The following is a 13,191-nucleotide window of genomic DNA, read 5'->3' as shown; positions in this document are numbered from 1 at the left end:
AGACAAAATATTACAAAACTAATTGTCTCATTCACTGTCAGTTATTTCTCATAGTGAATTAGGATCAATGGAGGGGAAACTTGTAGTTTCCTATATGGGAAAACCTAAAACAGACCAATATTAAGAGTTCACAATACCCCAATTTACTATGGTAGGGAAGCACTGGTAACAGAGTTTTGGAGCCAACTCTGTGAAACCTCTTCCATCCCTTTCTAAACACTTCTGCAATTACATATGGAAAATACTCTTAGGTGGCTGGAATCAGAGAAAGAATGATTATTGCATCCCGTAAATGAAAGAACACAGACAGGAGCATTTTCCAGAGCTTGTTTTTATGTTTCTCCATTTGATTCGTCTCTACCAAGACAATAGGGCACATTTTCCTCAGTTAACACGGTAGCCCAGCTGGGTGCAGTCCCCAAAGTACAAAATGATAGTTTTATAGAGTCAATTTGGAAACTAGTTCCTATCTTGGGGATTTCACTTAACTTCTCTTAGACTTAAACTAGAGCCAACTGAAAGAACACCAGTGATGCTGGCCAGCGTAGTGAACTTGAATTCATGGATGTGAACTTGTCAGCCTGGTGAACTTGTTAGAATCCTGGTTCCACCATGTCTTAAGCTGAGAGAGGCCAAAGACCTCGTCACCAAATATCAGAGGACTATAGGTATTACTTCCATAGCTGTAGAAAAGAGAAATCAGATTCACAATGTGCTTCTAACCAATAAATGGCAAACAGTTATGGTCAATATCATTAGGAAGCAGAGTGTTTAGCTGTGCTGCCATGTTGGGCTCTAAAACTTGCTTCTTGTACAGTGAATGTGGCCTAGTTAATGAGTGACCTCAGAAAACTTGCCTGAATTTCAGCTCCCTAGTTATTGCAGGACCAAGAAGCCCAGTTTCTCTGAGAAGCCATGGGCAATGCCCTCTTTTAAGTACTATATACTCTTTTACTGTCCCCGTTGAAAGGGGTTTGTGCTTGGCCTTTGTGGCTTCTGGCAACCATACAGTGATATGTTTCAAGAGCAAGCTTCCAGGAGCAGAGTGAAAACTGGCACTGGCCTGATTTTTCAACTGAGATGCTCTTTTTCTCAGCAAGCAATTTGGAATGGGACAGAAGTGCTGGCTTCTGTTCTTTGAATTCTCATACCATTTGGGGGATTGTTTTGGCATTTAGCAATTGAGGTCCACGGACACTTAATGTCCCATAATGAGACAAACATTCTTAAAAACAAAAAGCCCTCCATAACCTCAAACTCACATCCCTTGGATTGGTCTTTTCTGTCACAGGTCGGAGTCCCAGGGCAGGATGCAGTAGCCTTAGCATTTAGGCCTATATGGAACCAATTCCAGAGGAGGATAAAAAGGAGAATAAACATTTTATTCTTAAACAAAATTTACTTTTTAGAGAGGAAGTTTTCTTAACTTGGAATACTAGAAGTGGAAGATTTAATTATGCAGAAAAAATTAATTGATAATTATTATATGCACTTATGTGTCTAAGTATTGGTGCTTAGGCATATGTGTGAAGGTCATGGAACAACATTCAGGAGACAGTTCTTTTTCCCACCATTGGATTGGTATCAGACTCAGGTCATTAGGCTGTCCTTGACTGCAGGCTGCCTCTTAGGTCCCCTTGTTGGCCCTCATCCTGGAGAACATTTTTAAAGAAAGGTACTAAGCATTTGAAAACAAGAGCAGGTCTCTTGAGCAATTTTTGAAATGCTCTTTTGATTTCAAAAGCATCCCATAATTGTCCAGACCATCATTTCAAGAGATCATGTTGTCTAAACATTTCCAGTCAAGGATGCTGGGTCTCAAAGGCTAGAAATGATAATTCCAATAGTATCCAAGTTTAAATTCAAACAAATGACATGGTTCCAGCCGTTCTTCTCAATCATGTTGATGTCTCAGTTTTGCCTTGCCTGACCCCAGGGTGTCCATTTCACACTTGTTCCAATAATTTCTAAGTGATGTTCAACTTTTATGAAACCAACTATCTTACTATCTTAAATGGAAAGAGACATATCTTACTATCTTCAATGGAAAGAGATATTTCTTTGGTTTTAAATTTCAGTAACAACATATCATCTTTGAAGATATGTTCAGTACTTGAGATCTTTATAGTTACCCACCTGAATACAGACTATTTGGTGGGGGTTTCATTTGGGCATTATCAGGAACAGGACTAGAATTTCTACCCTGCCCCCCTCCAAATTGACTACTTATATGTTTCTAGGTTTTTCAAAACAGGTTTGCCTTCAATGATGTATGAATATTAGGTGACAGTAAAAAAAATAATCTTAGCTTTATGACTGAAATAGTTTTATTAACTACTTTTTATGCTATAAGTAATCTTTTTGTACACATATTATTGTGAAGGCTAATTTTGATTAGCCTGACAGGATTTAGAGTCACCATGGAAACAAATCTCTGGACATATTTAAAAGGAAAATATGAATGCAAATGGTGTAGAATTAAAACTCTTTACGTTTGGAACCAAGCTAGTCAAAACAGAGATGCTAAGCTATTTTTTGGTAAAGGCAATTAAGATAGGTAAACCCAACCTTAAGTGTGGGTAGTACCATTCTACTCACAACATGGAGGTCATTGATTCAGATACATAGGACAGTCACCAAGCCCTAGCAACCCACCTGTCTTTATCTCCTCAGCTCTGGGACCACAGGCAAGGACCACTGTGCGGGTACAATGGGTCAGCACTCACATCCTCAGGACTGCATACTATCCTCCAAGCCCCAGAAAAACTCAAAACAATAAAGCAGTAAGACCTGGTAAAGGAGCTCATATTGGAAAAGGAGTAAAAGTAAAGAAAGATTTGGGTTTATGTAGTGGCTTCAACCTTTGCCTGTGGGTCTCAGAAGGATCAGTAGTTTCTATTCAGTGTTTCAAAGTGTCTTACTTTGCATAATAGAACAATTATTAGTGGTAGTCAAAAGATCCATCTATGAAGTCATGTTTTCTATCTTTTGAGTATTAAGTTAACCTCCAGTCATTTTTGTCTCCATTTGACCATGTGTGACATTAAAGACTACAGTCAGGAACAATTTCAGCCATAACCCAACAGTACTTTATGATATTAAAACAGAAGAGAATTAAAATTAAAGCTGAAATTTCTTTAACTATAAAAATAAGACATGATAATTGCAGGTTCTCTAAAATTTGAGAACCCCTGACCCATACTTAGGAAATATTTCAAAGGGAGGCATGAACATAGATGCTGTAAGAATTAAAACTCTACATTTGAAGTTAAGCTAGTCAAGATGGAGATGCCATGGTACTATCCGTATTCTCGCCTGCCTCCATGGATTACTTACTGCCACCTGGTATGGCATTGCTTGTACTATAATAACATGTATAAACAGGGTTCAGGATGTTATGAGACCTTTAGAGACGAGGACCAATTCTTCTCTGAGATGGTGATGACTTCATAACTCAATAGCATCATTCAACTGTTCGCAGATGTATTTGTTACATGTTCTTTGCAAGTTTGTAGTTCTTTGGTTTTACTTTGCTTTTTATGTTTGAGACAAGATCTTATGGTGTGTCTCATTCTGGTCTAGAACACACTATATAGCCTAAGCTAGCCTCAGCCTCAGTTTTCTTGCCTTATCCTCCCAAGTGCTGGGATTATAAATAGCCATGAGCCACCACATCTGGCTCAAACTAATGTTCTCAAATTACCACAGTTTAGCTAGTTTAGTTGTATTTATCTATTTGACATATATTCACTAGGAAACTTTCTAAGACAATTTTTTTTTTTCATTTTAAAGATCTGTTCATTAGAAGAATCTGCTCCAGGTAGACTTGCCCTTTTCCTTGACCTGGCTGCCTGGTCTGTTTGCCAGTGATTTCACAGCAACCTAACATGTCAGATATTCACATCTTGATCACATTTCTTCTGATGCAAATTTTCTTGTTAAGCCTCAAGAGTGCCTCAAAGATAAACATGCCCAGGTTATTTTTTTCCCCTCCTCCCAAGTCAGGGCTTATTTTATAAACCCACCAGAGCACTAATGATGTCAAAGGTCAGGTTTGTTAAAAACACACAAGGTCGTTTACTATAATTCACCTACTCTTCTGAGGGTTCATTATTGATGGGGCTTACACAGATCCAAGCAACTGAATATGTAAATTAGAAGACATGACAACAAAAATGGAGAGGAGCATTTTCTTATGGATGTCAGGCAGCTGAGGTACCTGTGGCTATCTGTTGCTCCATCTTTTAGGGGACACAGACCATGCCACACTAAGTTGGTTCATGACCTTGTTTGTAACAGTTGCCAGCACACGTTTGTTCTGAAAACAGGCAGCAGATGATTAAAAGCCCATCAGGAAAAAGGTCTTATCTTAGGACTCATATCGGATGCAGCATAATTGCCTGAAATTCATCTCAGTTCACCAGAAGCAAACTTATGTATGTGTCAGATGCCCAAGTGCTTTTATGCTGGACAACCCAAAGCCATCAATGTTTTAGAAGAAGAATAAAACATTAGTAAGTTCAGGGGTGGTAGCATTCATCATGACTCCATCATAACAAAGACTTTAGACAAACAGAATAAAACAGTGTGGAATCTTGAACTAAGGTGATTTAATCCTAAAGACTATCAGCCAATCTGATGACTTTTTTATGCTAAAATGAAAGTCAATTTATCATCCCATTTTGCTCTGCCTGTATAGTGGCATTTTTCTCTTCCTATAGAGCTCTATTTTTCCTGATCTCCAAGAGAGGCCACCAGAGGTGAAAGATCTGGCTTTTGTCTTCTCACACTAACCTCTTCGGGCTCTATAGGTGTGCATCAGATTTCTGTGGCCTAAAGTTTCTGACCACATCCTTGCTTTTAAAAGCAGGAAAATGTTTTACCAGAAAGTAGAAAGACAGACCACACTGCTTATGCCAGAGACTATCGAGGACTGTGTTGGGCAGGAAGTTCATGGGCAGAATATTTATTTGCCATCTGGGACACTGCACATATCATGAACTATAGAAACCCAGCTATGACATCAACTTCTAACTTCAGATAAAAAAGTGCTCGCTGTCTAACACTCAAAGCTACGCTTTACTCCCAAACTGCTGTGTTGACAAGAATTTTGCTGCAAAGTGACTAGCACCTTGGCAAGTGCCCACCGCAGGCAGTTATAAACACATCATTCTGCAGCCAGGGCAGGGTGATTTGTTAGGTAAATGATTTCCCTATGTTATAAGTACCTGGTGTTGCAGGAGCCCGATATGCAGCGTGTCCACACTGAAATTTACATGCAGAGAGTTCTGCTACTTTCTCTGGTGAGAACCGATGGAAGAGCCGAGCCGTGTGACATGCAAATGTTTTAATGAGTAGAAAGTGCTAAATTTGCACAATGCATAACATTTTAATTTCCCAGAGTCAGGGGGTTCACTGATGCAGACTGTTCCAGGCAGTTCTGGTTTGGCAACTGCAACTTATAATTTGTCTATAGCATAAACTCTCTTCAGCAAGAAGGAATTCCAAGGTCAGATTTGTACTCTTGCACATATCAGTGTGAAAATTCATATTTAAATGAGATTAAAAGATAAAATTCATAGGAATGTACACATTTAACCCAGTAGTACACATTTAAAACCAGACTACATTTATTCTTTGGATGACTATTTTCCAAAGGAAGAAAACATGAATCAAACTATTATAAGACATTACATGCTCTTAAGAATAGGGGGGGAGACAGGGAGGCAGATGTTCATGTATCTCCACCAGTCAAAGATAGTTGATATATCGAGGTTGAGTAGTGGGTTACACCTCTGATTGAGCAACACCAAACTTATAAAGCCTATGATTAACATTTTTTAAAAAATGTATAAATGCAAAAAGAAAAAGGGGGCATGGGATAGCGGTTTTCTAAAGGGGGGTGGGGAAAGGGGATGGCATCTAAAGTGTAAATAAAATATCTAATAAAAAAGGAAAAAAATAAATATTTAGAGCATATTTAAATATATCATTATGTTAAATAAGATAGTTATAAAATGACAAATATTCAATTTAGTATCTAAAATACTAAAGTTCATATAATAAAAAGGTTGAATAGTGTCTGTAAAAGACTCTGTGGGTAAAAATGAGGTCCCATTCATGAAAGGCCCACAGTTTTAATCAAATAAAACGGACTCTAGTGATGTAAAAAAAAAAAAGAATATCTATATATTCAACACAAAACAAGCCTATTCATTGGTTTGGTGTTTAAAAATATTTTCTATGGGCTTTGTTATTATTTTGTTCTGTCTTTGTGTGTCCTTATGTTACTTTCTCTATTGCTCTGTCATCAGATCATCTCATGTAATCCTATTTCAAATACGGGGAGTAGCTTCCTTTATATCATGTTCAGATAATAAAGAAGCTGAAGTATTTTAATAGAAAATAAGTAAGGTAGTCCCTACAGCACTGCCTTCTGAATAGGCATTATTACATAAAGACATTGAAATTTGTTGTGAACTTTATTTCTTTATCATATCACAACAGCCAGATAGATGTTTTTCTCAGTTTCAATGTGAAAAATCCTATCTTTGCAACTTTTGTTGTTTGATATAATTCATGCTGGTCAATGCACTAAAATCCTCCAGTGTTTGAAATGGTTTCATTTTTTTTTTTTAGAAGAGTAATAGTGTAGCCTACAAAAAAGTCCAATTTCTTTAGAGTTTATTTAGAGACTCTGCTGCCTTCAATTACCTTTGTTAGTATATTTTAGTACAATCAGACTTCTCAACGTTTTGGTTTGAAGGGACCAATGGGTTGTCTCAAAGTGTCAACTGCTTGTTTTGTTTGAGGTCAATAAGTCTATGTCCCCCCCCCCATGTGATATTAAAATAAACGTAAATTTAGTGGAGCTTTGACGTATCTTAAATATTTGGATCTTGTTTCCCAGACATTGTTTCACAGCATTGCACAATGACTCTGATATATCAATATTCTAAGAACAAGAGTGTTTGTAAGCCCTGAGTGATATGGGCATGACAGAAAACTGGGAAATATTGGAAAACCATAATTCAATTCCAAATCTTGATGTCTTCAAACTATATGATTTACTAGCTTTTAGTATCTCTTGCCAACCTTGTTTTTCTACAACTAGTCTATTCTCCAGCATTGTATTAAATACTGCTAATAATCTAATTTGAATCAACATGACCTAGATCTTAAGATACAATACCAATAGTGCTACATCACAGATTCAGAAGACCCAGTGTCAGATCATGGCAGGACATTAGTCTTCCTTGAACACTTCTTTCTGAAAATGCTGTTTATAACTAGAAATGTAATAGAAGACCAAGTATAAAATGAATGTGCAGAACAGAGATCATATAGGAAAAGAAAACCATACTGATAGTCTCATAAACCCAGGAATAGAATAATTTTCAACAATCTTTTCATACACTCTCTTTTGTATAGCTATAGAAAACGCATATAAATCCAAAACCTGCTTTTCTGGGTTTAGATTATGACAGACTGTAGGGAGTAGTGCTATCTGCTGATCATGGCATGGGTGATATGCCTGCAAGCTCATAGCAGCTGTGGTATTACCTGACTATGACCCACACACAATCAGATCAGTGCAAACATCCAGCATAGAGAAGGGGCTACGGAGGTCCCATCCCCACTTGAAGAATTCTTGACAGTTTCTGGCTGCTGGGGAAGTGAGAGCTACTTTTCTTTGGTTTGTGGCCATTCTTAGGATGTCACAGTGTATGATTTCACATATGTGTATGAGTATCACTAATTGGCCTCAATGGTTTTATACACATACACATTTAAATAAAGTTGGGAGTGAGGTGCTGAGGGGAGCTGTAGAGAGGAGTTAGGAAAAGTTAGAGGGAGGGTAAGATCAGGATATTTTGTATAGACAAGAAATGCTCAAAGATTTTTAAAAGGGCTTTATAATAATAAAAATAGAAACAAATAAAAGTCTATAGACATATGTGACATATATATGTATATATGTATATATACATATATATGAAGTGTTTTTATATTAATTCCTTGACATCTATTCATTCAATTAAGATTGGTGTATTATAGAATACAATTTAAAATTTTCCTGAAATAATTATGAATATCTGAATTTCTACTAGTAATGTACAAGTTTCTACTACAAATGCCCCAACATTTAGTATAATCATCTTTCAAATATTAGATAATTTTAGAAGTGATCCTCAAAACTGTGTGTGTGTGTGTGTGAGAGAGAGAGAGAGAGAGAGAGAGAGAGAGACAGAGACAGAGACAGAGACAGAGACAGAGAGAGAGAGAGAGGTGTCCATGTGTGATATGTACATGTGTCTATTTGCAGAGATTAGAAGGTAACACTGAATGTGTTCCTCTGTTGTCAACTTTAATATCTGTGATATAGTCTCTTCACTTAGGTGTCTTATGAAACCATCATAAGCTTAGTAAACAATAGAATATTACTTCAAAGGGAAATTAAACATTTTAAACATACAGTATCCAAGCAAATTAACTCTATAAATTAGAGGTATGAATAGTAACTAATATGAACTTAGGGATAATAAAAAATAAAGAATCATCAAAATGATAGTCAAATATATTAATCAGTCATTTAAAATAGATAAGTTCTGTGCCTTAAATTTTAATCTTTCTCATGGTGATTTAAGCATTGAACTCATCAAAAACATAAAGCTAGATTTCTATAGGTTTTAAAGTTCTATCAAAAAGATGAGTTTAGTTCATTTACATTGTAGTTTTTGGGATATGTATATTTCTTTTGTCATCGTACAAAATGTACATTGGCCATTTTTTTGCTTTTGTATTTGTAAATTTTTAACCTTGAGTTTATATATTCAATTTATATATTTGTAGACTCTTACCATTATATCTGTATCACTTGTGTCAATAAAATCAGACATGAAAAGTATGACTTATTTTTTTCCAGAATAAAAAATGAAATTTTGAAATCCTCCCTTAGTTCTAGCTTCTTATATTTTATATTAATATCATTTACTTTCTACTTAATTTCAGCTGGCCTTCAATTATTCTTTGATAGCATCAATGCTAAGTTTAGATTTTGCTGTTCACATAGTGAGTTTTATGAGAAGCAAATGAATATTTTGTTGCTTATTTGTCTGACAGGCTCTTTCAGTGCTGCTGTCTTGATTAATACATGTTGGATTTGCTTGTATTAACGTCCAATGGCCTCACTGTTGCTCATGGAACCTACTTTTATTTTATCTGTTTCCTTCACTTCTATTAGATCTGTTTCTTGATTTTCTCTTCACCGTATCTACAGGTAAACCTAATTTGTTTTTTCCTCTTCTATGGAGTTTTAAATTTCAATCATTGAGTTTCATTATTTTAGCACTCCATTTGATTCCTCAAAATGTACCCACCATTATAACAGGATTCTATTCTTTCATTGTGAAATAGTTACTTTATATTTAGATTTACTATATATTTTAATTCAGATTGTCCTGAGTCCCTGCGGTTAGAATACTTACTTGTTTGTTTTGTTGGAGGTTGTCCTGTACACTTAATCTTGGGAGATGTTAAACTTCATTATTTCATATGATTTCTGGAACTGCCTCCTTTCATCATAGACTAATAGACTGAGACTGCAGAAGGGACATATATAGCAACTTGCTGTCTGCTATCCTGCCTCAGAAGCTATTCCAAGGATATCTTTCTGGTTTTTGCTTACTGTAGAATATCTTAAGCTTCACAACATAGCTGGGTGTAACACCGTGGATTTACTACAGATTTTTTTGACTTAAATGAAGACTTTATTTCTCTTTTCCTTACCATGATTTTCCTGAGGTTTCATTGAAATGGTGGGCAAAAAAGTTCTAGTTGCTTTCATGCTTTGCAATAATTAATGAATTACAGCTTTATTCTGAGTCCTTGTTTCAAGTCTCAGCCCAGTTTTTTCACAAAGCCTCTGACCCCAAGCCAAATCCTAAGTCCCATGTACTCTAAGACCTAAATCATGTCCACTTTGGCTCTCAGCCATTCTGGCATCTCTAACAGCCTCTGCCTTATAATTGCCCTCTTGGCACATGTAGATTTTCTTCCCTTCTTCTGTCTCTCTGTGTCTCTGTCTTTGTGTTTCTCTGTCTCTTTCTCTCACTGTCTGTCTGTCTTTCTGTCTGTCTGTCTGTCGTCTTTGTCTCTCTGTGTATACTCATATTTACAACTGTAACATTTTAACTTATAGTCTATGTGCTTTGAGTCAAAGGTGCTTATATTTAGGTGGTAAAGGAATTAATGTGTCAAAATTTGCTGGCTTTGAGGAAAATAATGACTAAATATTGAAAACATCATTTTCTATTAATCTTATCGTTCATAGATCTTAAATGCCAATTTATCTTATTGAGAAAAAATATACTATGGATTTTATGAAACTCTTAAATCCTACTCAGATCCACGAGGAACTCAGAGCTTCTTTTATACAATAGTATGCCAAAATTTATAACAGAATTATTAAAATTATTTGTAAATGTAATTGTTTTATTTCATACCTGGTTTGACATTGCGTAGACCAAGTTTTGTGTTGAGATAATATTATTTACACTGAATATCTTAGCACATTTAAGATATGAATTACCCCAAAGCAAATACATATTAGATGATAAATTCCTCATTGGCAATTACAACTTTGTGGTTTTCTGTTCTAGTTCATTCCTTTTTCTTTTTGGACATTCATGTTCCTTCAAGCTACGCAGTTTTGTCACTAAATAGACTTTTGTTTGTCATCAACCAAAGGTAATACTATTTCTTTGCAAAACTTAGATAGCAATACTTCACCAGAAATTCTAATCTTAGAGGTTAACACTGTAAAATACTGTAATTGCACTGCAAAGCAGTATCTCTTTCGTTGTTTTATCCCCCAGGAAATCAATAGTGGTATAGACTACAATTCTCAGCTAGACCAGAGTAGATGTAGGAGGACAGATGAGAGAGTTTATTGACTGGGTAAGAACTGCTAGCATAAGAAATCACAGCAGCAGAAAAAAGATGGCTTTTTACCTGAACGACCTCAATCCAAACTCCAAAATGCTTTTGTCCAACAAGACACTTGATTTAAAAACAGCAAGATAACACATAAACAAAAAAACCCAAACAAACAAAGCCAAGCAACAACACCACCTTTGTCCCAAATCATCTTTCCTAGTTATAAGAACACTGCAAGCCATTATTGCTGGCAAATATCTAATCATGAGGAAAAACCTCATTATGACTATGAAAGATAGTCTAGATATTAAGGCACTGCTGGTACGAGGTCTTAGTTTGAATGGTATGTATTTAACAAATGTCATAGATTAGAAAATATTTTGTATAGGAAAGGTCCAATGTCCCAGCATATAGCACTACATTCATTGTCATCTATGATGGCTGGAATTTTTAAATATGTGGAGTAGAGGTAAAAGCTATGATAATATTCAACACTGTTTTATTGTACTGAGACAGGATGAAAATACTAAAGAAAAACAACGTCCCAAACCCTCTAAATGTTTGTACTTTCCAATTGCATCAATCAAATTGTTTCATACTAAAGGAGAATATAAAATAATAAAAGTGATATATTCATGTTGTTACTTTGATCCTCAACTAAAACTCTTGTCTGGGTATGAAGCCTGTATCTCTAGACAGATAACTAATAAATCAGCTGTCTTTATCTTTGCCTTTGTGGCATGGTAGCTGTCCCTAGTCATCAAAAGCTTAGTCGAGTGACAATATTTGTGGAGCCCAATTGAGAGGCTCCTGGATTTCCATTCAGTTTGAGCAATATGATTATGTATTTGCACTTTAAGTAAGATTTCTTTTTAAAGGTTCTGAAAAGTAAACAAAGTTGCACGTGTATGGTGAAAACAAAATACTTGTTCACAAATACTTTTCCGTGAATACATCTCATTATACTTGCGTGAGCATGAGCAATGCCAACATTTGGCCACCATTAGTTAAAATTCACATTGACAGCACATTGTTTAATCCATCTGCCTGAACAATTCTATATACTTTACTTCATGGTCAGGAGCAGAGAGGATAAATTCTGAAAAGAACTTTCCAACAAATGTTTGGTTGTTTGCGAGAATTCAAAGCAAGCTACCCTTTCACAGAAAAAAATATTCTAAGCATAAGACATGAAAAATAGAGAATATAGCTTGTTACATTTACCATAGCACCTGAGTCACCTTCTGCACTCACTAAAAATTATTTTATCAAAAATATTCTCCTTGAATCAGGTAAATTATACCCATGATGCAATTTTTAACACAGACCCAGCAGTTTCAAGAGGTCGTGAAGATGTTCCTACTAAAGATTTACTGTAGTTCATAAAACTACCCGCAGAAACATTTAATGTCCTTGTATATTTTGTATTTCAAAGATGTTGGTTCCCTGCCAGGCATACATTACAAACAAATAGCTCACTTGTTAGATGACATGATTTGAGTCTATGAGGAGTTTAAGGTACCCTTATGTGCAAGGTAATACAACTGAGTTAACGGTTCTCTGGTCTGGAAAGAATGACAGCCACTCCATGGAAATGGCTGAATTGTTTCTTGCTTGAATGAAAGCAATGCTGTGTGTCACAGTTGTTAATTATACAGCTATTATTTATTCCAGTTCTCATGAGAATAGCTTTTTACCAGTTATGAAAGAAAGCTAAATAGAGCTGTATCATTACAATTTTATTGTTCAACATTCTCAATTACTAATAGTCCTTGAAGACATCCAAATGATCTTGGTCTTGGTTCCCTCATTCAATGCCTGCATTTCTTCACTTTGACTTACCCTGCATGCATAGCCCATCGGTGCAGTTCTTGGACTGGAGGACCAGGCCATCACAGTCCTTACCCCCATTCTTGGGGGCTGGTGCTGTACACTCCCTCCTGCGCCAGTGGGTGCATTCAGTTCCACAGGTTGACCATTTGCTCCACGAAGTCCACCTGCCATCCACTGCCATGAAAAAAGGCAGCACGAGGTGAGAAGGAGCAGTACTTAATGGGTAAAAGAAGCACAACTCAATTCCAACACGAGAACAAGAATAGAAGAAGGTACCCTAGTGAAAAGCCTGGCATTCACTTTAGCCTTTCGTGGATGATTCACGCTCTGCCTATGGGAGTTGTGTGCATTTTGTTCCCTGCAATGGGTCAGAGGAGGCATTCCAGGATATCAGGAGCTATGTAATCAAGATTTATTCAT

General features: G+C 36.2%; 1 protein-coding gene across 2 annotated transcripts in view; it reads right to left on the bottom strand.

Annotated features, from left to right (window-relative positions):
- Unc5c (unc-5 netrin receptor C) overlaps positions 1 to 13,191 on the bottom strand; it is a 338,360-nt gene that overhangs the window by 50,760 nt on the left and 274,409 nt on the right. For both annotated transcript variants that reach the window (XM_034501256.2, XM_076933307.1), the window contains exon 7: positions 12,781 to 12,945. In XM_034501256.2, coding sequence (XP_034357147.1) covers positions 12,781 to 12,945 — 165 coding nt within the window. The remainder of the gene's footprint in view (positions 1 to 12,780; positions 12,946 to 13,191) is intronic.

The sequence above is a fragment of the Arvicanthis niloticus genome, chromosome 4 (genome assembly GCF_011762505.2).
Source record: "Arvicanthis niloticus isolate mArvNil1 chromosome 4, mArvNil1.pat.X, whole genome shotgun sequence".
Taxonomy (NCBI): domain Eukaryota; kingdom Metazoa; phylum Chordata; class Mammalia; order Rodentia; family Muridae; genus Arvicanthis; species Arvicanthis niloticus.
This window is presented reverse-complemented; position numbering and strand designations above follow the sequence as displayed.